This window comes from Trachemys scripta, chromosome 4 (assembly GCF_013100865.1).
Source record: "Trachemys scripta elegans isolate TJP31775 chromosome 4, CAS_Tse_1.0, whole genome shotgun sequence".
Classification (NCBI taxonomy): Eukaryota; Metazoa; Chordata; order Testudines; family Emydidae; genus Trachemys; species Trachemys scripta.
The window spans coordinates 27,753,715-27,780,386 of NC_048301.1; the positions used below are offsets into that span (position 1 = coordinate 27,753,715).

The 26,672-nt window shown below is 44.5% G+C and overlaps 1 protein-coding gene across 2 annotated transcripts in view; it reads left to right on the plus strand.

Moving 5' to 3' along the window:
• SYNE3 (spectrin repeat containing nuclear envelope family member 3) overlaps nucleotides 1–26,672 on the plus strand; it is an 87,881-nt gene that overhangs the window by 39,410 nt on the left and 21,799 nt on the right. For both annotated transcript variants that reach the window (XM_034769844.1, XM_034769843.1), the window contains 12 exons: nucleotides 1,716–1,888; nucleotides 2,331–2,640; nucleotides 7,857–8,018; nucleotides 9,105–9,449; nucleotides 11,214–11,350; nucleotides 13,819–13,993; nucleotides 15,027–15,209; nucleotides 15,475–15,618; nucleotides 16,296–16,430; nucleotides 19,541–19,702; nucleotides 20,492–20,655; nucleotides 26,391–26,517. In XM_034769844.1, the coding sequence (XP_034625735.1) occupies nucleotides 1,716–1,888; nucleotides 2,331–2,640; nucleotides 7,857–8,018; nucleotides 9,105–9,449; nucleotides 11,214–11,350; nucleotides 13,819–13,993; nucleotides 15,027–15,209; nucleotides 15,475–15,618; nucleotides 16,296–16,430; nucleotides 19,541–19,702; nucleotides 20,492–20,655; nucleotides 26,391–26,517 (2,217 nt within the window). The remainder of the gene's footprint in view (nucleotides 1–1,715; nucleotides 1,889–2,330; nucleotides 2,641–7,856; nucleotides 8,019–9,104; nucleotides 9,450–11,213; nucleotides 11,351–13,818; nucleotides 13,994–15,026; nucleotides 15,210–15,474; nucleotides 15,619–16,295; nucleotides 16,431–19,540; nucleotides 19,703–20,491; nucleotides 20,656–26,390; nucleotides 26,518–26,672) is intronic.

Consider the following 26,672-nt stretch of genomic DNA (forward strand, 5'->3'; position numbering starts at 1 on the left):
AGCACAGCCCTTACCTTTTGCCTAAGGAATGTTGATACAGACAACATCATAATGCATTCGGAGAATTCAGGAAAGTCAGTGCTGTGGGAGACAGTTTATCAAGGGGTTCTGTCAACATTACAGATCACAAGAATGAAGAGTATGTGGTTTGTGATGATCTTACCTGGGCTGATCTAAAGCTGAATCCTTTGTTGGACTTTGGAACAGGGTCATAATGCATAGAAAATCCTTGTTATAGTAGCTTTTTCAATCTGGATACTGGAAATCCATCATTATTATTAAACAAAAAGCAAGTGGCTCTTCATTAGTTCTACTTTTCTTTCCCCTCTTCCTCCTCTGCCACCCAGCTGATACCGCCTTCTGGCCTGCTCATTCTTTCACTCATTGCTTTTTTTTAAATAAAAACATCCATTCCAAGTGCCTCTTTCCCAGTTGGCTTGCATTTATTCAGGCTTCCTCACTATGATTTATTTTCTGTTAATTTGCTAATGAAAATGCCACCCAAAGAAAGCAATTGTTAAAAAAAAATGCCAGCTCCAACCACAGCTTTCTCTATCGTGGGCTCAGTTGCTCATGTCATTTCAAGCAGGAATAAGACTGAAGCCTGGACTAAGTTTTGGTTTTGAATCTTTCTGTTGTTTGCTGGGTGTGGTTTATATTTTCCCCCATGCTCTGTTTTTGTTTTTTGTTTTTTGTTTTTTGCAAGTAAATAATCAAATGATGTATTTATGGTAATAAGGCAAATCACTCTGGAAAAATCACTTAGGCCTAAATTTTCAAAAATGACCTCAGATTTTGAGTGTCTCAACATTTTCCTTTTGGCACCCCTTCCCCCAACTTGAATGAGTGTGGTTTCCCAGAACTGTGCAGAGGAATAGCAGGGAAAGGAAGTCTAGTGGTCTGCGTGATAGTGGGAAGGTGATGTTGGAAGGCTGACAACACTACTAGGACAGAATTAAGGTGGTATGTGTGGTGTGGGGTGGTTGTACTAAGGGTTAGGTTTGTCTCTGGGTGGAAGAGTAGAAGATACATAGTGACAGATGGCTTAACTTTCATTTCCTTGCTTGTAGGTTTTGTGTTAGGTATGCATGTATGTGCCAGAGCCTTAACTGATACACAGCATGTTTTTGTGTAGAAATAGAATTTAATAGCAGAGATATCATTCTCTAATCTTTTTATAGGGTGGCTCAAAGTGTGTCTTCTATGATTTGCAACAAAGTGCTTTTTTGTGCAGATCCCATGGCATGTTCTGGTGCAACTTACAATACTGGCTTTGCTCAATGTTTCCCATGAATAGTGTCTCCTCTGCACTTATTCCAAGAAAGTGAATTAGACGTCATGTGGTTATGTAGTGCAATAGATCTGTAGCAGTAGTGGAGACACTGCTGTTACAGGCAAGTCCTATAGAACTTAATAGCTACTAACCCAACAGGGCTGTGTAGAAATTACCGTGAAAACCTACAGAAGTTAACAGAGAATGATCTACTATCTGTTGGTGGTGGTAACTATTTTACAACAGGGATATATTTCTCTATTAATTAAATTCTGTAAGAATACTGAAAAAAACAGTAGAAAAGTTTTTATTTCTATTAAATGTTGTAGGCATTTTCCAGCAGGGATATAATGATTTCTATATAAACACAAAGTTCTAATTCAATAACTACACTGGCAGGCTCTCTTTTTTTTAATGTTTTCAGTTTTGTGTTTTCTAATAGAAAATTTGTGCATTGGAGCCAGAAGGTCGATTGAAAATGGATTTGGTCCTGATGAAAGCAGATGCCCTTCTTCGCTGCATCAGTGAGGAGGAAAAGCATGAGATACTATCCAAACTGAAAGACATTAAAGCCATGTGGGAAGAAACAGCCATCTACATTACTCATTGCCACAGGTAGGACACATGCTGTTTCCACAAAGACTCTATTTGACATATTGTCTAATGCTCTCAGACAATGCCGCCTTACTCCCCGCTCTGGCTATCTTTTATTGTGGGGGGGGAGAGAGGAGCCTTCACTGGGTTCCCATGCATATGTTGGAAAGGAGCAGGGAGTAGGTGGAACCTTGGCTCTACATCTACCCACAATATGCCAGGCCAATGACCTGAGAAATAATCTTTGCCAGGCACAGGGCTAGCACAGGGTACTTCTTCCCACAGCCGGGGGGAGCTGGGAAGTGGATTGTGACACTCTGAAGTCAATGAAGCTAGGCTGATTTATCCTGTCTGAGAATCTGATTCTTTATTGCCAATATTTTTTAACGCATCTTGCACTCCTCACTCTCTTCACTGGTCCTGGGAGAACCTCATGTATCTTGTTTGTCACTTTCCCCAACAGCCGTATCGAATGGGTGTGGCTGCACTGGAGTGAATACTTGAAAGCCCAGGATGAGTTTTACGCCTGGATTCATAACATGAAGGTTACCTTGGAGCCTGACATAGAGCTGCAGCTCGGTTTAAAGGAGAAGCAATGGCAGCTGAGCCACTCCCAGGTTCTGCTGAATGATGTCCTAAATCAGTCAGTCCTGCTGGAAAGGCTGCTGGAGGAAGCTGCTTGCTTGTTTAACAGGATAGGTGACCCGAGTGTCGATGAGGATGTCCAGAAGAAGATGAAGGTGGAATATGAAGAAATAAAGGCAGAAGCTCAGGTAAAATGCAACTATAAAAGAGAGGAGGGTTTAAGATGCTCACCAGTTACTAGCCTGCATTATTTACTGTTAGTGTTTCTGATATGAGAGCTAGGAGTTCCCCAATATGGTTCATGGGAAAAGAATGTATCTATAGTGCAAAGAAGGTTTGAGTGTTCTTAACAGGGCAAGATTAATACAAACAATCCCAAAGCAAATGCTTCCCTGTCCTTTGGTAAATCAAAGATCTCAGTGTGATCTTGATGCAAAATAATCTATGCAAGGAGATGAGGAAGCATCCCAACTCCGCACCCTCATTAGAGGCTATAACACAAATCCCCAGATCAAGACTCACAGAGTTGGCAAGCAGTTAATGCTTTTCCAACACAAAGAATAGGCAGCCAACACTAATAGCTAAAAGATTTTCAATAGAGGCTAATTCATTTTCCAGCCTGCACCTGCCCTCAATTTCAGAGGTACGGTGGTCATTAGTCAGGAGGGTGGTCAACATCATAATTCACATTTTCATGTCCATGACTCACTTTGATAATTGGTTTGGGTGAAGGTTTGAGATGAGACAATACCCTTCATTTCCACAACCAGTGGGAAGGATCTGGCTATGGGACAAGGATTTGCCTTTGGTGGGTAGGAGAGGCTTACACGTAGGGATGCTCAAGACTCTAGAGCAATGAGAGTAGATCAAGGACATATCTAGGGTCTATCTAGCCACCTGTACAGTAGCTTTTGTACATCAGTGGCTTTGGATTTGCCTTGGGGAAGAACAGGCATTCCAGTGTCTGGTAACTGACTAATCCAAACAACTAGTGTTAATAAAACTGAACTCTGTTACATGAGTTCTGTCATCTGCCTGTACAACCATGACACCTGCTCTTCTTTCCCACTTCTTCACCCAGACCAAGGATTGGGTGGTCATGGTGATTGTTGGACACTCTCATCCCAAGAAATCATCATCCAAGGGGAGCATGGAGTCTCCTTGAAGGGGCAACGTGGGGAAGTTTGTGGTTCTATGGGAAACAGAAGCCTTGAATCTCCAGGGCTAGAATCTTTCATGAGGATGAACTTGTTCATTAAAAATATTTAAAAAAATATAAACCCCTATTCTGTGCCTGCAGCTGCTGCAGTTACACTTTCTAGCCATAAATACATCTAAAGAAACATTTAATCAAAGTCAGGTTGCAGAGTAAATCCATTCATTAAAAACACCCCTTTTTGCTCCTGGCAAGTCAACTCTTGGGATTATAAATTTCACCAGATTCCCAATTTAAATGTTTAGTGACTTCCCTCTAAACAAGGGTTTGTCCTTAATCCATGAACAGCTAATATTTGTGTTGTGCAGTTTGATATTTGGACTCGCTAGTTCCCTCAAACAAATTATCTGAATACGGAGAGCCTGAGTCAGATCTCTTAGGTTAGTTTTACACCGGTGTAGAGTTACACTGATTGTTGCTGCTGTGAGATCAGAATCAGGCCCAGTGTATTTAGGTAAAATACATGCTGATGTCTCCAGCTAACTGAGGCTCTAGAAAGGGCAGTTGAAGCAGCTACAAATGCCACCTTGCGCCAAAAGAGAAAGTGAAACAATCCAGTTGAAAAATCTCTGGAGGCTGCAGGTGGAAGGGGTGGTGGAAAACATTAGTTTTCGTGACTGAAATAAATGAGGGACTCACTGGCTAATTCCAAGGTTAGAGGCAGCTAGGGAGTCTTGCCAGGAAGTGAATAATGGTAGCTGAAGGAACCTTGCTACCTCTCACAATGGGAGGGAGGACTGAATGAAAGAGATCCCTTAATCTAGGGAGTTGTCTCAGCCCCTGTCATGATCGGGAGCCAGACTACGTGTAAATTGCAAATGACAGCTGAATTCCAAAGTTGGCTACAGGAGACAGCTTGCTGGTACTTGTAAATTTCACTAGTACTCAAGAAGCTTTTTTAGATCTCGTGCAGTTGTCCGTTTCTGTCACGGGCTGAGCAAGTGGATTCCATTTCTCAAATGGTTTAACTGTGATATTGCTTCTCCAGTGAGTTAACATATTTTCTTGCTGCCACTGAGTATCCTTCTCACTCCCAAATAGAAAATTATATTCACCAGAATTTCTCTTAATTACAGTTGTAATATTTTTTACACACAGCAGCCAATTCCCTCCCCCGCTCCACACGTCTCTTCCATCCCCTCTCCCCCCCCCCCCCCAAAAAAAGTTATTGGTACTAACCAAGAATGTAATCTAAATATAAATAATCATGGAGACATCCTGTTTTTCTTGTTTAACAGGAACAGTAGTGAAGTAAATTTTCAACACTTATTCAATCTAGGTTGGTGCAAAACACAAATATTTTGATTCCTGTTGGTTCTCTTAAATTAAACCTACAGTCTTTCATTCTACTCTCAGACAATCCCATGTGAGTTAGGGGGAGAGAGTGGCAGAGGGTGGCTTGAAGTCATTTTTGGCACCTTCCCAATTCTGGGCTGCTCCAGGGGCTGAAACAACCTCTAGCGAAATTTAGGCACCCCTAAGTTATGGCATCCTCTGCAGAGCTCCCTGTGGCTTCCAGCGCAAGCCAGATTGGCCATGGTAGCATGTTGTACAGCTCTGCCCCAATACATTCTCTTCTGTCTCCAGCCCCACAACTGCCCTCACACACCTCCTGTACCGATGCTTGCAGGGAGCCAGCAGTGGCTTAACACAATGCCTGCACCAGGAATTCTCCCTTAGTTGTTTGCTGGCTACTTATAGCCCCTGTTTGCTGCTGGAGTGCAGAGAGTGTATGTCTACACTGCACACTAAACCTGGGCTCTGACTCAGGCTTGAGCCCAAGCCCCACTTCTGTCCACACACACATCAGTCTGACTCGGGTCAGCAAGCACTCAGGACCTGGGTCCTAGGGTCCCGCTAAGGGAGTGGGTCAAAGCCTGATTCCCGCTGTGATTCAGGTCCTAGCCCTGTCATTTTGCAGTGCGGACCCAGGTCAAGCTGCAGACCTGAGTCAGAAGGTCTGCGTAGTGCTGTGTGGACATGTTAGCACAGCTCTGAGACATGGGTCCCACAATTGTAAAGCAAGGTTTACAATGCAGTGTGAACACTCAAACTCTGATTTGGAAACACCAAGTCTACAAGCCTGGGTCCCGCAGACCTGGGCTTAGTGTGCAGTGTAGACATACCCATAGAGGCCAGAGAATGGGGTAGACCTTCATGCTTGATCTCTTGGGTAACGGTGCACCAAAAGCATGTCCTGAACCTGAAACCAAAAACCTGCATATATTCTTCACAATGTCATCTCTTAGTATTCCTCATCTCAGCCTGCTTGGGATCTGTTATTTTCTTGTCAATACAAACATTCCTCCCCATGCCATATCTTGCCTGGTAGATGTTCTCTGATTATTCAAGTGCTTCTGCAGAAGGCAAGAGTTAATGCTCCTTTTGTGTTGCTTCTCAGTGAAAAGAATAATTAGTTGCCTGACAGAGCAAATGGCAGCGTCTTTCTCTTCATTAAAAGTTGCACTGAGAGGCAGCCCCGTCTGGCAGCGTCTTTCTCTTCATTAAAAGTTGCACTCAGAGGCAGCCCCGTCTAGCAGTCTGGCAGGTTTTCAGCCTGCCCTTGGTTAGCTTTTCATATGATAGCTTAGCACAATGTTGTGTCTGTTCAAATGTGTGTCATTATCACATGACCTGATTGATCGCAACATTTTCAGCAGTAATCTCCAAGTCTTGGACTGCTTCATTTTGATTGAACAGCTTGTCCCAGGCAAAGGTTAAGCTACTTCTCAATTTAAGCTGTGCATCTTCTCCTTCATCAACCTTTGTAATTTTACTGTAAGATGCTGAAGTACATTTTCACCATAATTCTGTTTATCAATCAGATTTGAATCCTGCCACTTGAAAGTTTTTACAATTTGCACTTCCTGTCCTAGTGTATTTATGTCTTCATTTCACTTTCTCTGCCAAGGGATCTGGCCCACTATGTGCAAGGCTTGATTCGAGGTTTATGATCCCTTACACTAGGCTAGGCCAGGCCCAGATCACACGCTTCCCTACAGAGCTCCCTAGCCTGCAAGCAGGCTCAGGAACGTGCCCTGAAATTTAAAGGACAGACTCCCATTTCAACAGCGTTTTCAATACTCCACGTAATTGAGATCAGAATTTTGCCTTCTGACTGCAAAGACTGTCACTGTGGGGCAGATTCTCCAGTGCAGTGTAGCTGCTTTGCATTGCACCACTGTCATGGTCTGGCCCTAAAGCAAGAGGGACTGGCTCTGGAGGATCATCCTAGCACAAGAGTGATCCTCTGGTGTCTGGAGCTGACATATGGCCTCATGCATTTCTCTGCCTCTGCGCTGCTGGCATGGCTGGAGGAGAGGTGACATGGCCAGAATGCTCCTATACCATGGTGTCTTCAGACATGTTTGCAGAGGACACAAGATAGAGGTACCCTCAGACTATTCCAACTTGATGCAGGGTCTGCACAGAGCAGCTCCAGGGTCAGGAGAAAGCAGATGGGAGTTTTGAGTCACCTGTCCCCCTAGACCAGTGACCTGACCTCTGAAGATCAGCCAGATCCCAGGATCCAGTCCTGTCTCTGGCCCCTGCATAGGGGCATAAGATGTATGTAGAGAGACGTCTCCTTGCACCCTGCCCCTAGTTTGTGCAGAGCCAAACACTGCCAGGCCCTATATATTGTGCCAATAAAAGCAAAGTCTTTGGAGGTTACTATAAATGCTAAAAATATTGCAGAGTTTCTAATGCTGCAATTATAGTAGTTTCTTTACATCTTGTTTAAATGGCAAGTGCTGTGAAATAATTTACATGCCCCAGGCATGATCAGACAGAGTAATCCTATACTTTTTGCCAGCATGGAGGCTCTCACTGTAGCTTCTAGGCTGACCCCATATATTGTCTCCTGTTTCAAAGCAAAGTTGGGAAAGGATAATACCGCTTTTTAATGAAAAATATGAAGCTTTGGAAAGGGGAGGCGAGGCACTGACCTCACAGGACCTTGCCATCTTTTGTTCTCTGAATAAATGTTGAGGTGCTACAGCACAGCCAAGATCCGGAGAAAGCTTTACATATTTTTGTCCTCATACTGGAGATGAGGTGTGAATTCCTGAAAAGGTTGAGTGACATGAGGGTGAAAGGAAATGGGCTCTGTTTTCCTAGTTAAAAATGCAACCTGTGAAGAGACAGATAAGCTCTTGCCCTCACCATTTTGGACATTTCTTATTACAGTGCAGAGTGAAATTGCTTGAAAAGATAACGAAGGAACATGAGCAATACAAGACCAGCGTTGACCAATTTCAATCGTGGCTGAATGGTGTGACTGAAGGATTGAACTGCTGCATCGGAGAAACAACAAAGTTGCCAGCAGACAATGGGCTAAAGACATTGCAGGTTCTTTATGATACAGTTCTAGTAGGGGGAGGGAGAGCGCTGCTAAGAAATGCATTCTCCTCACTTGAATCCCTTCTTGTGTATATTCCCCAAATCATACAAGTATTTAACAGAATAGTGTATTCCTAAGAGTTGTGTGGCTCCAAAAGTATGCTGTGGGCCTAGAATTCAAGCACTGCAAGTTCAAATCTGGCTCTGGGGAGAAATCTGAAGCAGCGGGAGGAAGGTATATTATCAGAGAGGGATATTTAAAACAAATTCTGGTGTAGTAGCTAAAGAAGGGGTCCTGAATCAGGAGTTGTCCAGTTGCCACTTTCTCTCTGTGATGTCATTAACACACCATTGCCAACTCTCCCAATTTTATCATGAGTCTCATGCTATTTGACATTTTTCTTAAAGCTCCAGTTCCTGGAGTCATGTGATTACATGAGAATCTGAGCTTTCATTTAAAAAAAAGAAATGTAAGTTTCTAGCCTTCCTGGTTACAGAGAGAAGCATATAAACATAATCTGAATGTAACGCAGAGGCTCAAAGGCCAGAAGGCAAATAAAAACAACCCTGACCTTTATTATTTTTAAAAATCTAATGATTTAAGCCAATCTCATGATTTTGGGTGGGCCTGACTCATGATTTTTGAATGCTTGGGGTTGGTGACATTGTTAACAGCACCATTTTCCACAAGTGGTCTCCAATTTTGGGTGCCTTAGTTTGGGCTACTAAACTTTAGACACAGTGGCCTGAGTATCCATGCTGCAAGTACATGTAGCTCCTGTTGACTTCCACTGGCCCTGTGGGTGCTGAACACTTTTGAAAATCAGGCCCAACAGGTTTAAAAGATTCCTCAAGTTCTTGGGAAGCCATGCTCCCGCTGTTATATTATCTAAATCATAAGGCTGCAAGTTTTAAGTAAATATATCAAATCTGGCAGCTGGCCACTTCATAAGTGACATGCCTTGAAACAACAATTGGAGAAGAAAATAAATACACAGATAAAAGTAAATATTATCAGGTGTCATTTCCCCACCACCTCCACCCCACCCCACCGTTCTTTCCACTTAACTCTTTCTGATTCCCTTCTTTCTTCAGAACATTGCCAAAGATGTCAAGCGTGGTGAAAAGAAATTGAAATGCCTGGAGGTTCAGTCTACAGGGGTAATCCAGAACACCTCCCCCCTAGGAGCTGGGAAGATGAAGGATGAGTTGGAGGAGTTGAGGAAAGCCCTGGAGAAGTTGAAACTAATATGTGTTGAGGAAGAGGAGAGAATGCATAAGATCCTTAAGTCAGAAAGTGCCTATCAGTCCCAAGCCAGACAGTTGGAAGCAGAAGTCCAGGAATTCAGAAAGATGCTACAAAGACTAGAAGATGACCTGGAGTCAGGGGAGAAGCCGAAGAGTGAAGAGGACTTAGTAGCTCTGTGGAGAAAATACATCGTAAGTGGTTGTATTTTGTATGCCTAAAAACAACAAGAGAAGTGTGGTAAACACATTGACAAAACTGAAGGTACATGACCACCCTTGATCATACCGATATTAGTCCTGTCACAGTGCATTACAGGAAAGTGCTCAGATACTATGGGGCTGAGGACGGTATAAGAATGTATGTGGACTTGAATAAGGAAAAATGTGAATAGGGAGAAAAGAACCAAAAATTTTTCAGTCTCTGCCTCACACTATCTGTTCCCAGCTTCTCCTTAGGTACAGCAAATAATGTTGTTTGTTCCTGCTTAGGTGGGGTTGTGTCTTTCTCTGCAAGTAGTCCCATTAAAATGAAGTGCGCACTGGTGGGCATGTGCACGCACACTTATAATTTCAGGTTTCAGGTTGTAGAACTCCCATGTTAAAAAAAATCAAACTTCTCTAAACATAAGATGGCATAAGAAGAGGGTCTTTTGCAGATAGAGTATTCAAAATCACACATTATTAACTGGTAACAGCTGTAACATTTATACATCGGTCATCATTTTTGTTACTTTCATTATAATCCAAAATGCCTAATTATATGTCATATTCAGCAAGTACTGTGCAAAGAGTAAAGCAAAAGTAGTTGTAAACATAATTCACTAAAGCCAAACTGTGTTTCAATCCAGCTGTGTACCTACCCCTTTTTGTTCCCTTTTCCATGCACATCCATATAACCATATTGTATTCTTGTACTGTTTGCGGAAGAGCTGCTATTAGCACAAATAGGTTTGATTGTAATTGTACCAGAAGTGCTGCTCGCCTTAGGTCGCCCAATCAGGGAATAGAAATTAAGCAATGTGCATAGGTGCTGAAACTTGGTTTGTGGGGCAGTGCTGCAGCACTCCCTGGATTGAAGTGGTTTCCATTATATACAGGGTTTACAGCAGGGCCGTCCCTAGATATTGTGGTGCCCTATGCAGCCCCCACCGTGTGTGTGGGGGGGTGATTGGCCCCAGGCTTCTGCGGGGGGCGGGGGCAGAAACAGGCACGGGGGGCAGGGGAGAACCGCCCTCCAACACTCACTGCAGCAGAGCAGACTGAGGCTGGGTCGCTCCACTTCCTGCCACCTGGTGAGTGCAGGGCGCCCGACCCCTGCTGCAGTCCCCCGGCATGTAGCTCAGGGGAAGGGGTGGAGTGGGGGCGGGGCTGGGGCGGAGCAGGGGTGGGAAGAGGAGGGGCAGGGGCAGAGCAGGGGCGGGGGCTATGGGGAAGGAGTGGAGTGGGGGTGGGGTAGGAGCGGGGGCAGCTTTCCTGGCCGGCTCAGCCAGGCGGGCGATCAGACTGGCCACTGGAGCAGCACGCAGCTGCATAGTTTGTGTATGGGTAAGGGTGGCCGTGGTTTACAGTTTGGTTCACTGGCTCTCAGCACCGCCGCTATAAAAATTGTTCCAGCACCCCTGGCCATGTGACTTTGTTGACCAGTCATACAGTTCAAATGGTGAATTCTGCATCTAAAATACTCACAGAGCACTTGCTGTGAACAGTTTATAAAACACCCATAGGCACAAAGGTGTTTTTAAAAATTAATCACCTAACTATAACAAACAACATGGACATTTATGAAAATCCTGATCGGTTCATGGACAGCCTGAGAACAGAAAAAAGGGCCAAATTTGACACACAAATGGCTTGTGGCAAAAAGTTTGACCATCTCTAGATTCAGCATGGTCCATACATTTCATGTTCCAGGTTTTGTGCTCATAATGCAAACTGATCATTATTTTTATGATTAAGGCAACAAGAGCAGCGCTTGCAGCAGAAGAGTCAAAGGTTGAGAGACTGAAGGCTCAGCTTAAGGAATTGTTCCGGTTTTCACAGAATATACAACCACTCTCTGACGGTGTTGTAGCCGCAATACGGGAATATCAAAGGTATTTATCAGTGGGGAATGTGGGTGGGGTCGGCTAGCAGTTTGACATAAAACTTCACTGGGGACCGAATGGCTCCAAGAATCAGCAGGGGCCCGTGGAAAAAGTGCAAGTTAGACTGACCTTAGGTGGCAGAGTCACAAAGGGTTTGGGGGGGTTTCTTTTGTTTTTCTTTTTTACTGGTGATAGCCACATCCCACGTTTCAGTTAACTTTGCTGCCTTGGGACCAGTTCCTGGAACCTTGCTGAGAAGCATTGACTCAGGAGAAGTCCCAGAAGACCTCAACTCCCGTTTAGGCACCAAAATAAATAGCCAGATTTTTAGAAGAGCTCAGTCCATTGTGCGTTGGCCTCATTTGGCATTCCGGCTAGAAGTGTTGCAACATGAGCTGCTCAGTGGCTGAATACTTCCATAAATCTGGCCCTAGTTCTGAGTGCTAGAAAATCTCTTTCTTAGGGCCCAAGCCTGCTTCCATTGAGGTGAGTAGGAGTTTTGCTTCTGACCTCAATGGGAGCAAGATCATGCATTTACATGTTAAAAATAGCAAAGGAAACTGATCTTTGTGGTTTCTCTGATGTAGTGGGAAGATTTGACTGTGTGTACAGTATATTGTCAGGCTCCGTAATGGTTTGGAACACAAATTCCTTATCTCCTGCTCTTGGATCCCTCTCTTGCTGTACCGTGTATAGTCTGGATGAAATATTTGGTTTGACTGCTTGTTTTAGCATTGTAGAATCAGTATTTTTATTTTTTTGATTGCTTTTCATGCTCAACTAAAAATCAGACTGGGAACTGTTGTTGTAAATGGTTTGGCTGAATTACTGCAGAGTGCACATGGCCTTTTTCTGGGAGGTTTGTTTTGATGAATCATTCCCTTCCCAGTTATCTGTCAGGGCTTATTCTAGCTTCTCTGACTACCTACCTCCTGTTTCCTGTTTCCATTTTCGGGCTGGAAACATTGCAAATCTAGCCTCTCCCTGTGCTTTAGCACTTCCGCTTCCAGGCTGTCTGGAATCAGGAAGTTCAGAGGCTGCAGGTAGCAAACTTCAAGAAAGGATCAGTCTGAGAAGGGAAAAAGAAGGTCAGTTTATTTTTATTGTATCTAAACTGGTTTTCCTATCCCTAGAGCAGACTGTGCTGGCAAATGGAAAAAGATTGGAGGAATAAAATTGATGCAGAAAAGCAAGCACTTCACATTTAAAAAATTAAACAAACTGGGATTTATTTTCCACTGAAGAACAATTATAGGAGACTTAAACTTGCCTCTGATCAGAAATCAGTGACTGTTTAATGAGTTGCCAGCTTTTCCCATTACTCCTGCTTCTTTGAAAGGCGTGGCAAAGTCACAGGCTGCTGCTGGCAGAGGCTGTAGAGTGGATGGCAAAGGAAGTAATAACAGAGATTTCCATCTGTGGATTTCAGGGCCCTCAGAAAGCAGCTAAGCTCATTGCAGACACCCCTGTGACATGTGGGTAACTAGTATTATCTCCATTTCAGAGAGGGGGAAGCAGATGCAGAAAAGTGAAATTAGCCAAGATTGCATTGGAAGTCTGTGGTATAACTAGGAGTTGAATTCTAGTCTCTTGATTCTCATTCCTGTGTCTTAACAGAACAATGTTTCCTTTTATGCATAAACTTTATACTGCAAGATGCTCCTGACTTCAGGATCCAAGGTCAGGAAAGCATAGGGAAGTAGGAGATAACTGTAGGGGGGTCTGCCACTGGGAAGGGAACTGCATAAGTTACTCTCACAACCCCACAGCATTTAGGACCAGCCTTCATACTGGGAACCTGGATATTTAAACCATATATTAGTTTAATGAGTGTTTGCTATTTTAATTTATCCACTGATTTAACTTGACACACAAATGATTCTAAGAAGTTTAAGAAATCTAGAATGAAAGACCAGGAAAATTATTTGTGTCCCCTTTATTCTGGGCAATTTTGGGTTATCAAACATTTATTTTTTGTGTGTAAAGATTTAAAAAAAAAATTAAAAATGGACCAAAACTCCCTTTTCATGTATAAATGCTAAAGGGGGGTGCAGCTAAACGCTAGGTTTCTTAGATGTACGTACATGGCTTGTTTCTCCCATCCACCAGCCACGGTGTTCCTTTGCTCTTGGTGGATAATACTGAAGGTAACAAATGGAACACAATGAGATTGTTTGGCCTTGGAACTGCCAGGCCAGATTTCATCCCTGGTACATCTCCACTGATTTCAGTGGAGTTGGAGCAGAGATGAATGTGTCCCTCCAGATCTAAGCAGGGTTTGTTGGACGTCTGACTGGCAGAAGCAGCTGCCTAGTAAAGGGTGGACAAAGCCAGGAGTACACAAGGAGAAAACTGAGGTTCTTTGTGTTGGGTGGAGCAGGCACACAAGGATTGTGCTATTTGTTTCTCAGTGAATTGCACATTTAGCTAAAGATTTCACTTTAATCATTCTCTCCATTATCTGCTTATTCTTGCAGGGTCAAGGGAAAGACATTTAAAATGAGCACTGGGACTGAAACTGAGCTCAGGCAGAGTTTTCAAAATCCACTGCGAGAGTTCCAGCTGTGGAAGCCATCAGCTCAGAGACTTCTGGACTCCACTGCTAACGTTGCTGAGCCCTCCCTGACACATGCTTTCTTACTTCAGATTGAGGTAGAGAGTTGCAGCTAAGTTAGGAAGCCAGTATCTTGTTCGCACGGCACAAGCTGTAGTGACATGTGCACGAATGCAGCTGTCTGATGGCGACAACTGAGAATGTTTTCCAGTTCCTGTAGGAAATAACACACTGCTGAAACTCAGGCCTACATCTTCACTAATTGTAACAAAATCACATCATTTTGAGCATTCTATTTAATGAGCTAGAGTTGCCAGTTGAGTAAGGAATGTTATAGAAGAGCTAAGTGCCTTATTATTGCCTTTGGCAGTAACCCCAAATCCATCTGGGTTGGAAATCTGAGAACTCCATTAATACTTTTCTAATAATATAGTTTAGAGATGAAGATGCATAATTGCTGCATGCACCCATGAATTGAGTAGTGATGGCGAAACCCTCACTCCTTGGATCTCTGGAATAAATGCTTTCATAAACAGGGATCAAACTGAACCATAACTCTGATAAGACAGTTTCATGTCAGGCCCCTGTAGCTGAGTAGGCTTCCTTCATGCAGGTCAGCAAAGCAGCTGCAGAACCAAAGAAGCAGTCCGGTTTATAGAAAAGAAATATTGTGAGCAGAGTTTACTCCTTCCTGATGCAGTTTGTGGTATAGCAGCCTGAGTCATACATTGTACCAGGACTGGAGTAGGCCCGCAGAGCCCTGCAGTGTTGCCCACAGCTTCCTCCTTTTAAGAGTGTAGACGACAGATTCCAGCAAACAATGCTTCACCTTGATGCGAGCAGCCAGGCTTCATGCTGAGCCATTGGGCCTCATCTCCATATTAGGGATGAAGGTAGTCACCTTCTGGGTCCCTTTATTTTAAAAAAATGAGTGCTGCCCTGAGGGTTCTGGCAAGTTGCTGAGTTGGCTCTCGGCTGGGCATACTGTGGGTGCCTTGTGGTATAGCAGGTATGCTCAAGATACTGTTGTCCTACAGTCATGGCCTTGCTGTTTTTCTGTGCATTTGTCACCTGATCCACTCATGTAGTCCTTGGTGTTCCGATTTCACTAGAAGAATTGCTCTCCTGTAGGCATGCCTGGCTCAGAGCTCCCAGTTCAAGGAGAAGTTGATGATGTTACAGCTGAAGAAGGATTTGCTAAGCAGTATCTTTGGTGAGGAGAGAGCAAAGTCTCTCCTCGTGGAAGTAACCGATACGGCAAAGGAGAGAGAAATTCTACACAAAAGTCTGCTGCAAAGGAGAAGCAGACTGCAGGTGAGCAGTTAATATTAAGTTCACTCCAAGGCCAGCTTACTATTTAATATCCAGGCCAAAGATTGTGATTAATCTTTTATTAATCCAGATTTGTATAAATAAATTCACGAATACTAATCAACTGTGTCTGATGCATTTTGTAGATTAATAGAAACGTAGATTATTGTGCAGGGCAGCTGCTTATTTGCTCAGAGTGTCAAGTAGACCCTCACAAAATAATATAACTGTAGTTATATTGAGTGCTCTTTTTGCTCTTTCTGCCTAGAGTTTGGTAACTCAACATAAAGACTTTGATGCAGGCTTTGTGCCTCTGCAGAAGAAGTTATCTGCTATCAGAGCCAAAGTAGATCTAGAGAATGAACCACAACCTGACCTTTTAGGTAAAGAAACACGACTCCAGAGACTACAGGTATGTTACAGTGATGGTTATCTATGCTACTTGCATGTTAATCATGTTCACGTTGGCAGATGGCCTGACTGATTTATTTTCCTTCTAGGCAAAATGTATAATTTATTAATGTCAGAAGTACCGGGGGGCAAGGAGAAGTCCTTCTTTGCTTGACTTGTCACACCAGTCTGATTCTAGATTATCTGATTCTAGAAAGATGTTTTTTCTATGATAAATGTATACAGCCTGGTTCTGATCTCACAGTGGTGAGAATCGGGGTTGGGAATTGGGATATTTCCTGTAGTGCAAAGAGAAACGAGCGACACAGCTGGGTCAACCTAACTTTTTAGTGCAGACCTAGTCTCAGTGACAGCAAAATCAAGTTCTTAAATTGCTGCTATTTTGATGCTATTGTACCATTTGTGGTGCTTTAATTAGCCTACTAGCAGCAAGCATGCTATCACTTGGCTTCTTTGTAATCAGCTGCTAATGTATCAGAAAGCCTGCTGGCTTCTTTTGTAAATTTTCAGTTCTAGGCATCAGAAACTAAATTGCTTTAAAATTAGTTATTTTTCTTTAATACATCTCATGCTGTCAAATGGAACCAACTTCAGAATCAATGTTCTCACCTGTCTTGTAGGGCCAAATCGTGTTCAGTATGTAAGTAGCCAATGTACAGTATTCCTTTTTTTCTATAGATGATCCAAGAAGAGTTGGCAGAGTTTATAGTTCAAATGGAAGAGCTGGAGAATCTAGTTCAATCTAATCCCACCCACAGGCATAAAATGAACCAGCTTTCATCTGACTATCAGATACTGAAGAGATCTCTGGAGGTAACTCATCATTTAGTGGAGAATTTAAAGTGGCAACTGCGACAATTATCCTTTCACATTATCATAATGTCTGCTTTCAACCGCTGACATTTTCTGCTAGCGGAAGGCAGGGGCTGAGTTCTTATGGCCTTGATAAATCTTTAAACGTTCCCCAGTTTTCTCTGTTTTAATCTTCCTCACCCTACATTGTGGCCATCATCCTACCAACTGAGGCTACACTTAGATGTTGAAATATTTTGGTTGTGGGAGCAGGGAATTTTTACCTATATAGTAACCACTGCAGTTACATCTACAGTGGATGCAATTAGACCGTACTGCTCTAAAACACCTTTATACCAGTATATTTCCCTTTTTATAATAATAAATGGAGATATTCTATCTCCTAGAATTGGAAGGGACCTTGAAAGGTCATCAAGTCCAGCTCCCTGCCTTCACTAGCAGGACCAAGTACTGATTTTGCCCTAGATCCCTAAGTGGCCCCCTCAAGGATTGAACTCACAATGCTGGGTTTAGCAGGCCAATGCTCAAACCACTGAGCTATCCCTCCTCCCGTCCCATTCTATATGGGAATAGGTTATACCAGAATAAGCACCTTTATACCAATATAACTGTGTCCACACTATTGAGGGTTGTACAACTTTAACTACACCAATATAGTTAAACAATACAACTTTTGTGTTCAGACAAGTCGTGAGGAGTGGATAGACTCCCCTTTAGAGTCTATAAACACTACTATGTGTTGGTTTGGAAAGTCTCAATTGTGCAGTGTGAGGCTCCCCACTCTGTGGGACTGAATCCATTGCTGAGTGTCCAGATCTTTTTGGCTTGGGCTCATGCAATGTTCTTGGGATTTGCTGCATAGGGCATTTAGTACTGGGTCATCTGGAAGGTTTATCGCAGGCTTTATAAGACCTAAAAGTTAATGGACCAAAACCACTGCGGTTACATCAAGGACTGATTTGACCTAGGTCGGGGTTCTTAGCCTTTTTCTTGCTGAGGCCCCCCTCAGCATGCTATAAAAACGCCACGGCCTAGCGGGGGAAGAAGGGGAAGCGCTGGGCTCCAGGCCGGGGGAGGACCCTTGGGCATAGGCATAGTTTTACTTCTATTTTGGTGGGGGGCAAGGGGTGGTGGGGCTTGATCCAGCTCTGCACAGCATGGTCCAGGGATGGAGTGCCACCTCCACCCACTGACTCACTCAGGAAACCACCAGTCTGTCTGGGCTGAGGAGGGATGTAACCAAAAAATATAACTCAAAGGGGGACTCGGTTCAAAACATTTGAAAACCGCTCAGGGTGCAGGGAGGAGGTAGCTAGGGGCTGTGTGTGGGCAAGGGGGTAGCTCACAGTGCAGGAAAGGGTTAGCTATGGCCTGTGTGTGAGCAGGGGGGGTAGCTCAGGGTGCAGGCAGGGAGGGAGTAGCTGGGGCTGTGTGTGGGCAGGGGAGTAGCTCAGGGTGCAGGGAAGGGGGTAACTGGGGCTGTGTGCAGGCAGAGGGATAGCTCACGGTGCAGGCAGGGGGTAGCTAGGGGCTGTGTGCAGGCATGGGGGAAGTGTACAGGGAAGGGGTAGCTAGGGGCTGTGTGTGGGCAGGGGGGTAGCTCACAGTGTAGGGAAGGGGTAGCTAAGGGCTGTGTGTGAGCAGGGGGTGTAGCTCAGGGTGCAGGCAGGGAGGGAGTAGCTGGGGCTGTGTGTGGGCAGGGGAGTAGCTCAGGGTGCAGGGAAGGGGGTAACGGGCTGTGTGCAGGCAGGGGGATAGCTCACGGTGCAGGTAGGGGGTAGCTAGGGGCTGTGTGCAGGCATGGGGGTAGTGTACAGGGAAGGGGTAGCTAGGGGCTGTGTGTGGGCAGGGGAGTAGCTCAGGGTGCAGGGAGGGGGGTAGCTGGGGCTGTGTGCAGGCAAAGGGGTAGCTCAAGGTGCAGGCAGGGGGTAGCTAGGGCTGTGTACAGGCGGGGGGGGCTCCCAGTGCAGCTCCCAGCTTCAGGGCGGAGCATTGAGGCTCCCAGCTTCAGCCCCCTGCTACTCCTGGCTTGGTGAGGAGGGGAGGTTTGCCAGTTTCAGCCCTGCACTGCTCCCGGATGGGGGGCAGGCGGTGCCGATTTTAGTTCCACGCCATGCCCGTCTTAAGCACTGGGGCTTGGGGCACCAGGTTTTGGCCTCGGGGCTCCGCGGCCCCCCTGAAAAGGCTCACGGACCCTCAGGGGCTCGCAGATCCCCAGTTGAGAACTGCTGACCGAAAGTATTTTGTTACATGTAAAGACAGCTATAAAAATCTTTCCTCCCAAAACAAACTGAGAGCGTGTAAAATTCTCTTAGGCTAGGTCCACACTACCCGCCTGATTCGGCGGGTAGAGATCGATCTTCTGGGATCGATTTATCGCGTCTCATCTGGACGCGATAAATCGATCCCAGAAGCGCTCCCCCGTCGACTGTGGAACTCCTGCTCGCCAAGAGGAGGAAGCGCTGTCGACGGGGGAGCTTGCCTGCGCCGCGTGGACCCGCAGTAAGTAAACTTAGTTCGATCTAGGAAACGTCGACTTCAGCTACGCTATTCTCGTAGCTGAAGTTGCGTTTCCTAGATCGATCCCCCGCCCCAGTGTGGACCAAGCCTTAGTTTGCTATGTCACTAAAAAAATTATCCGTAATAAAATTTGACTCTAATATGCTAGGGAATTCTAGTTTTTAATCACAAATAGTAGACAAATATATCACTAAAATAGTATTTTTCCAGGTAAAAGTACCATATGGCAGATCCCTTTCTATTATATCTAGTGTGATTTTGCATGCAAAGAGGGGAGGAGGCAGTACTTAGTTCAGATACTAAAATATAGGATTTTTCACTTTGAGTCATCTGTAAAGAGGGAAACTATTCTAATACATAATGCCCCACCATGTGGCTAAGCTCAGATCTGCAGGAGCTTGTAGATATCCAGTTAGGAGGTGCATTCCATGTCATGGTACTAAACAGCTAAGAGTTTCTGCCTTTCATCCGTATTTTTATTTCCTCTCTTTGTGTTTCTATAGCATCCGTCGCCATAGTCTCTCTTGTGAAGCCTGCTGTCTCTTTGTGTTCTATCACTGATGTGTTTTGGTGACTCCTGGTATTTTTAGATCATCCTGGCACGGACTGAGAAGCACGTTCGGGAGCATTGGACGTTCAATAACAAACTGTCAGACCTTCAGCGGTGGATCACAATGACTGAACAGAAGTTGGAATCCTATCAGGATGCCAGTGGGGAAAGGAACACGGAGAGCAAAGTCGCAGACCTGGAGGTGAGGACCACATCTTGGCATATGATGTCATCATCCATTTGCTTTTGTGATCGAAGCAGCAGGTAGATGTTTAGGGGAAGTGGTGTGTTCCCCTGGGCTCCATTTGCATTTGCCATGTAAACTGGTGGACAGAAGATTCCTACTGCCTAACTGGACTGCTCTATGATGAGTGCATGATGATCTGGATGGTTAGGGCAAAAGAAGCATCAAGCTTCTGTTGAAATGTTTGCAGCATCATTAAAGGAAAATCCAGTCTTGAAAGTGAATTCCTCCTGGCAGGATGGTTTCTCCAGACACACAGCAATGTAGCATTAAATGGTAGGTTACTCTACTGGTTTATCCTACATTGCATTTATTTGTGCAAAAGGGAAAATGTCCCCGTTCCCACAGTTGCTCAATTTTCCCTTCATGGAAATACTTTGGGGTCAAATTCACTCATACTGGTGATTTACACTTCCTGGGCTGATTGGCCCTTGAGCGGGAAGCAGCAGCTTTAATTTCCATTGGGGGCTCCAGAGAAGCCCCACAGTGTTACCCTGCAGCAGGGACGTACTAGCTACACCTCTTCCCTAATCCCATGCTACCCACTTCTTGGGCTTTGCTGGATTCCTCCAGGAACCCCTAGCAGATCTTGCTGCTGGGGACCCGTAACTAGTGTAGTGCCAAGAGAAACGAGCTTAATCCTGGGCTGAACATAGCCCTTCATTTGACACAGGTATCCTGCATTGTGGTAAAGCTTCAGAAATAGCAGCGACACCTGAAAGTGACTGTGAGTGCTGTGAATTTCAGGGGCTGCTAGCTGAATTCCCAAGTAAAGAGATCCAGTTGCACCTTGTTGGGGCTCATGGCCAGCTGGTGATTGAGAGTTCTTCCCCAGAGGGGGCAGCACATGTCCATACTGAAATGAACCAGCTGACAGAATCTTTGAGATCACTCAAAAAAATGACAATCAGGTAAGTGTTCATATATGTCTTTCCCATGTCCCTTCAAGGGGGATTCTCTCTGCTGCTCTATAACCAGCCCTGCAAACGCTAAGCCTAAAGGAGTATTGAAAGTTAGGAGCTGTGCTTAATTCTCGTTTGACTGCAGTGGAGTTACTCCTGATTTACGCTGGTGTAAGAAGGTGGAGACTCAGGCCAACTGTGTCTATGACCTGCACAGTACCTCTTCTCAGACTTCAGCCAGGATATTGTGGTCTGTGAGCAGACACTGTACCTGGCAAATCTCCCTTAGGCCTGAGCCAACAGGAGCTTTGCAGTACTTGAGTCAGGAAATAAGGCTTTGGATGAGAGTGTTGCAGAAGTGAACAGAGAGAAAAGTCTGGATCTTGGAGAGGTTATGGAGGAGGAAGAGGAGGCAAGACTTGGATATTGCCTGCATATGTGGGGCTAGGGAGAGAGCAGAGTCAGAAGTGCCTCTGGGCTTAGAGACCTGAGGGTGACATTGTTAGTGATGGCAGAGAAGAGGACTTAGGTGGGGGGAGTTGAGACGCTCACCCAGGCACGGTGATAGCGTGTCTAGGTTAATTATCATGATCCGCCACCCCAAACTGACACAGTCTCCACCTCCCCTGTATCCTTCAAGCATTAGTAGGAGATAATGAGACTCTGAGCTGTGCCTCTTGCAGCCACAACAAACGAGCTGTAATGGGGGTGACAGTTTCACACAGTTTTGTGTTGAAACCTCATTAGATTTCAGAGCATGGCTTCCAAGGATAAACAATTCAAATTAAAGCCGTTCAGAAACAAGCCAAGCCAAACACACACACACACACAGAGCTCACTCTTTAATTAGGTCTTGCCGGCAGTTAAGTGTCACTTTGGAAGACATTCTTACCCCTGCCATTACCAGATGCCTTGGCTGTTACCTGTCAAGGAATGCTGCTTAATTAGAACCACACATTCCCTCTCCGTCTCTGCGGTGAGCTCCTGGGTTCTTTTACAAGTGGTTTGTCTGGATTACCACGTGCTTGGGAGGAGTTCTCTGGCTCTCGAGATTTCTGTCGGTGACCTAGATTTTGTTGAGAAATACACAAAGAAATAACAGGTTGCTCACCTGCTTCTGATGATTTTTTTTTTTTTTTGAGCACTCTCAATTATTTTCGTTTTGGAATTTGCTCCCTCAAATGGCTCTCTCCAAATGAGACAAAAGTGCTTCTATCCATTAATGCCAATTTCTGGTTTATTTTCCACTCAGCATAAAAAGACCTTTCACATGGTATCTAACCTCACACTAGTTTTGTGATGGGTTGGACCCCCCTTCTGGGATGCCATCTGATGTACTGGGATTTCACTGAGCCTGCCTGTTCCACTAGCCTGGGCTCCCTCTCCCTGTTTTGCTGAATTAGGCTCTCCGGCCTCTGGCAGCATACGCACACACATAGGTAGGGATGCACCAGCTATAGAATCACACAGAGTCTGCAAACAGAAGACTCAGCTAGGAAATTGACCAGCACTCAAGTGCAGCTCCCCCCTGGAAAGTCTACCCAAAATAATATTGTCTTGCGCTGTAGAGAAATCTATACAACGTAAGCTCATAAATTCGACCCCTCCCTCAATGTGGAGGAAGATATGCACAACTTCTTGTCTCTCCTCCTCCCCCACCCCGCCCAGTTAGAAATTGTACAAACTGGGTTTAATAATAAACAAAAATAAGTTAATTAACTATAAAAGGCAGATTTTAAGTGATTATAAGGGATAGCAAACAGAACAAGGCAGATTACTAAGCAAATAAAACAAAACATGCATACTAAGCTTAAGATCTTAGAGAGACTGGTTTCAAGAAATAATTTCTCACCCTAAATGTTGTTTTAGGCAAGTTGCAGAGTTTCTGTAGCTTAGAGTTCCAGTTATTTCTCTTTACAGACTAGACTCCTGTCTTAGTCTGGACTCAGCCCTTGCCTTTCCCACTGCCTAATTCCTTTGTCTCTTCAGGTACTTTCAGCAGTCTTTCTTCTTGGGCAGGAAGGCAATGGAGAAGAGTCTTGTTTTCCTTACTCTCCAGCCTTAAATAAAATTTACATACGGTGGGAATCTTTTGTTTCCCAGTTTTGACCTCCCCTCCTTTTAGTGGAAAATTACTAGAAGTCCAAGAGGGTGTTTAGTACCAGGTGACAGGCCAACTGACCTAGTAGTGTCAGCCTCTCAGGGAAGAGAGAGATTAGTATTTTCAAAGTCTTATTGTTTCTTCGTAATGACCCACCAAGGCTGATGGCCTTTTGTCTGGTGGGTGTCTCCCAAATACACACACAGTTGTAATTGTTACATAGTCAATATTCCTAACTTTCGATACAGAAATGATACATGCATACAAATTGGATAATCACATTCAGTAAATCATAACCTTTCCGATGATACCTTACAAGACCCATCTTGCATAAAATATATCTGTTATGACATAAGCATATTTCCATAAAGAATATGGGGTGTAATGTCACAAGCTCCGTCTGGCTTTCACTCAGCCCTGACCTAGAACTTCGAGCTTGTCTCTCCCTTCCCGCCAAACACTCTTGGCTCTGCCAGTGCTACTGTCTTTTTTTTTCCTTCTCCTTTTTCTATCTTCATGCCTTCTTTCATGCTTCTCCTTCCCTCCTCCTCGCAACTCTTTAACCTGGCCACCACCACTTCCTCATTCAGATCCCACGTCTGCTGTGGCACCTCTGAGAATTAAGCTAATAAAAATTGTATTAAGAAATCCGCATTTAGCAAAACCCCCAAGATGTATCTGTGACCCTTTCCCTACCATTCCCCTTACTCCATTTTTGTTTATGACCATCACTACTTGTGTTATGTCCACACTGAGAGTGGGCTCCCGTCAGGCCATGGGCTGTGTAATTATCTGTTTGAGTGCAGTTGGTGCACTGTCGGGCTGGGTGCTCATTGAATAAAATAACCCACCAATAACAATGGCTAGCTTTCCTGACACTACGCTCTCCTGTATCTGCTATGCCTCTTCTGCAGTGCAATCCCATCCCTCGGTCCATTGTATTCCCCTGTTTTAAAGCACATTTCTTCTCTCATAGGCTGGATCATCTTCCCAGACTCATCAACCCTTTTGGCTTACTCTGAAGCCTCTAATAATAAACTAATTATCTTCAAGTCCTGCCTGCTACTGCTCCAGAGTAAGGCTTGCTAAAATCTCTAGCTACTACTGACTCACTACAGAGCTCAGTGCAACCCACCCTTGATGTTCTGAGGCATTTCTTTCATTCATTATTTTTCAGGCTGTTGTCTGTTCTTCTGTTGGCTGCTTTAGCCTCCCCCTTCCCCTCCACCCCCGCTTCTTTTAAAATGAGCTGTTCTGTTATTGGTATGTCTTCACCGCAGAGGTAACTAGCGGTTTGCACTTGAGTTATTTCTCTCATGTTTGCCTAGCTCAAGTGAGAGCAGCTGCACTGCAAAATAATACTTGAGTTTCTGTGTCTGCCCTGCACTCGTGTGGCACTGAGACTTCGTAGGACATGTCCCATGGTCACGCTGGGAATTCTTTCGCCGTGTATTGTGAGAGAGAAGGCCAGAGCTATGCTGCTGTAGCAGCTGTAGTGTAGACATAACCTTAGACCTTGTCTGCACTTACATTTTATAGCGCTCTAACTTGCTGGCTCAGGGGGGGTGAAAAATCACCCCCTGAGCACAGCAAGTTTGAGTGCTTTAAAGCGCTAGTGTGGACAGGCCCCGAGTGCTGGGAGATGCGCTCCCAGCACCTGCAGCTATTCCCTTCGTGGAAGTGGATTACCAGGAGCGTTGGGAGAGCTCTCTCTCAGCGCTCACGCATGACCACACTCACATTTCAAAACACTGCTGCGGGAGCGCTCCTGCAGCAGCGCTTTGAAGTTTCTAGTGTAGACGTAGCCTCAGCATTTCTGTGCCTCATTCCCCAACTGTAAAATGGGGATAATAATCCCTACTTCACAAGGATGCTGTGAGGTTAAATTCATCATAGCTGGTGAGTCAGTCAGGTATTCCCCTGATGGGAGCCATATAAGCAACTTAGAGCACTCTGCCTGCACCATGCTCCCAGTCCCTGAGGTTTGGGAATGAAGAATATGTTCGGGAGCCAAAAGTTGATCTCCTGGTGGCATTTCATTATCTGCACTTTGCTAACTGGAGTCCTTGAAAATAAAATGACAGCATCAGCGGGCACAAATTATGTATTCTAGCTATGTTAATTATGTGAGCTTTCTGGATGTACATAAATACAGCACTATATTAAATCTATAGGCAATACCAGCAGACCTTGATATTAACTGTTTAGAATATTTTAGATTGTCAAAACATAGTTGTGCACCAAGAAACACTCCTGATATGGATCCTTAGAGGAAAGGATACTTAAAGAGGCAGAGCCTAAAATTATAGATGGGCCTGAACCAAACCCCAAGAGCCAAGCGCTTCCAAACTGAGAAAGTTTGGATCCAGTTCAGGCCCATCTCTGTGTGGTAGGGGGAAATGAGGAATGGAAGGGCTAAAGGGATGCTAGCAACATTAAAAAAAAATCACCCTCTTTTCCAAGATAGTCATTTTAGGTGTTAACTGTAACTCAGACAATAGAGGAAAAGGTTTCTCATGTTGTTTACTATATATATTTTGACAGTACTTTGTTGTTAATTTCACTGGTTCCCATGTGTAGTGTTTCCACACTACAATAATGGAGAGAACATATTTTTTAAATATGCAAATGTGATGGTAAAACCCACAAAAGCTGGCAGGGACATTCAGGCTCAGGCATAGAACCTGAAACTACCTTTAACTTCCCTTTTTAAAAGGGCCTAGATTTCAAGTTGACAGTATCCCTTTCAGGGACTAGCCCATAGTCATGCAGGAAGTCTGTGGTAGACAGGAATAGAACCCAGATCAGCTGACTCCTGCTGTTGTGCCTTAACCACAAGACCATCCTTCTCTTCTGAAAGTACATCAACTGTACTTTTCCAAGGAGCCACTTCTGGAGTTGGCTCTTAATGTTTTGCAACATGCTAAGCAGAGCTAATCTTCTTTCTTACCTATCTATTCTCATTGTATTTATAGCAGCGTTCACTATAGTACCTAGCGCTATTCAGATTTGCTGGTCCTTGCTGTACTTCTAACAAAGTGCTGTGCATGCGCATGTGCCCATATTCACACAAAAATAACCTGCACCAACTTGTACAGTGTGGAGCTACATTTATATGATTAGGGTTACTGGTGATGCTCCAGTGATTACTTGCTACCAGAAAAGCCTCTTGGTACCCTAATCAGCCAGACATGACCCCAGTAGAGGGGGCACCAGAACTGCTACATGGGACAGTAGTGGGGGGCATCCAAGTTTGAGTCCTGTGCTTTTTCATTTGCTTTCCAGGGGCTTGAAGCACTGTAGAGACAGGGGGCTCAAGATGGTGCAAGGAGGAAGAATGTCAAGGAAATCAACAGACAGGCTTTAATACTTCAGCCTATCAGTGATGTTGCTTTGCAGAGAAGAGTGTTGTTCTGATAACTTTCCTTAAAGAGCTACAAGTCAGCTCTAGCCCTGACTACTACGAATACTTTGTAACACTGCTGATTTGTTACTTATTCTTACTTTATTAATAGTAAGGAAATAATAATAATATTTTTAAGCATAGGTATGTTGGTTTGGTTCCCCATCCCTTCGCCCCATTCCATGAATGTATCAGTTGTCAGCATCACTGCATTGACTTCTCTGATTTTGTATTTTCAAGCCTCCTCAGCAGCATGCAGCCAAATACAACAGTGGTTGATACGGGGAAGAATATAACCATTGTGGGTAATCCACTGACGACTGGGTTTGCCTTTGGCTCTTCAGCGGTAACTCTCAAGCACGCCCAGGTGAGAGAAATAATCTGTATCAGCATTCCTTAATAACTTTACAAAGCCCATTCCCTTGGTTCTGTCTGGTACCGTATGTACAACTCTCCAATTTGCAAAGTCCAGCAAACATCTGAAACGTGGGGATCAAGGCTCTGAGCCTTACTGGGTCATTA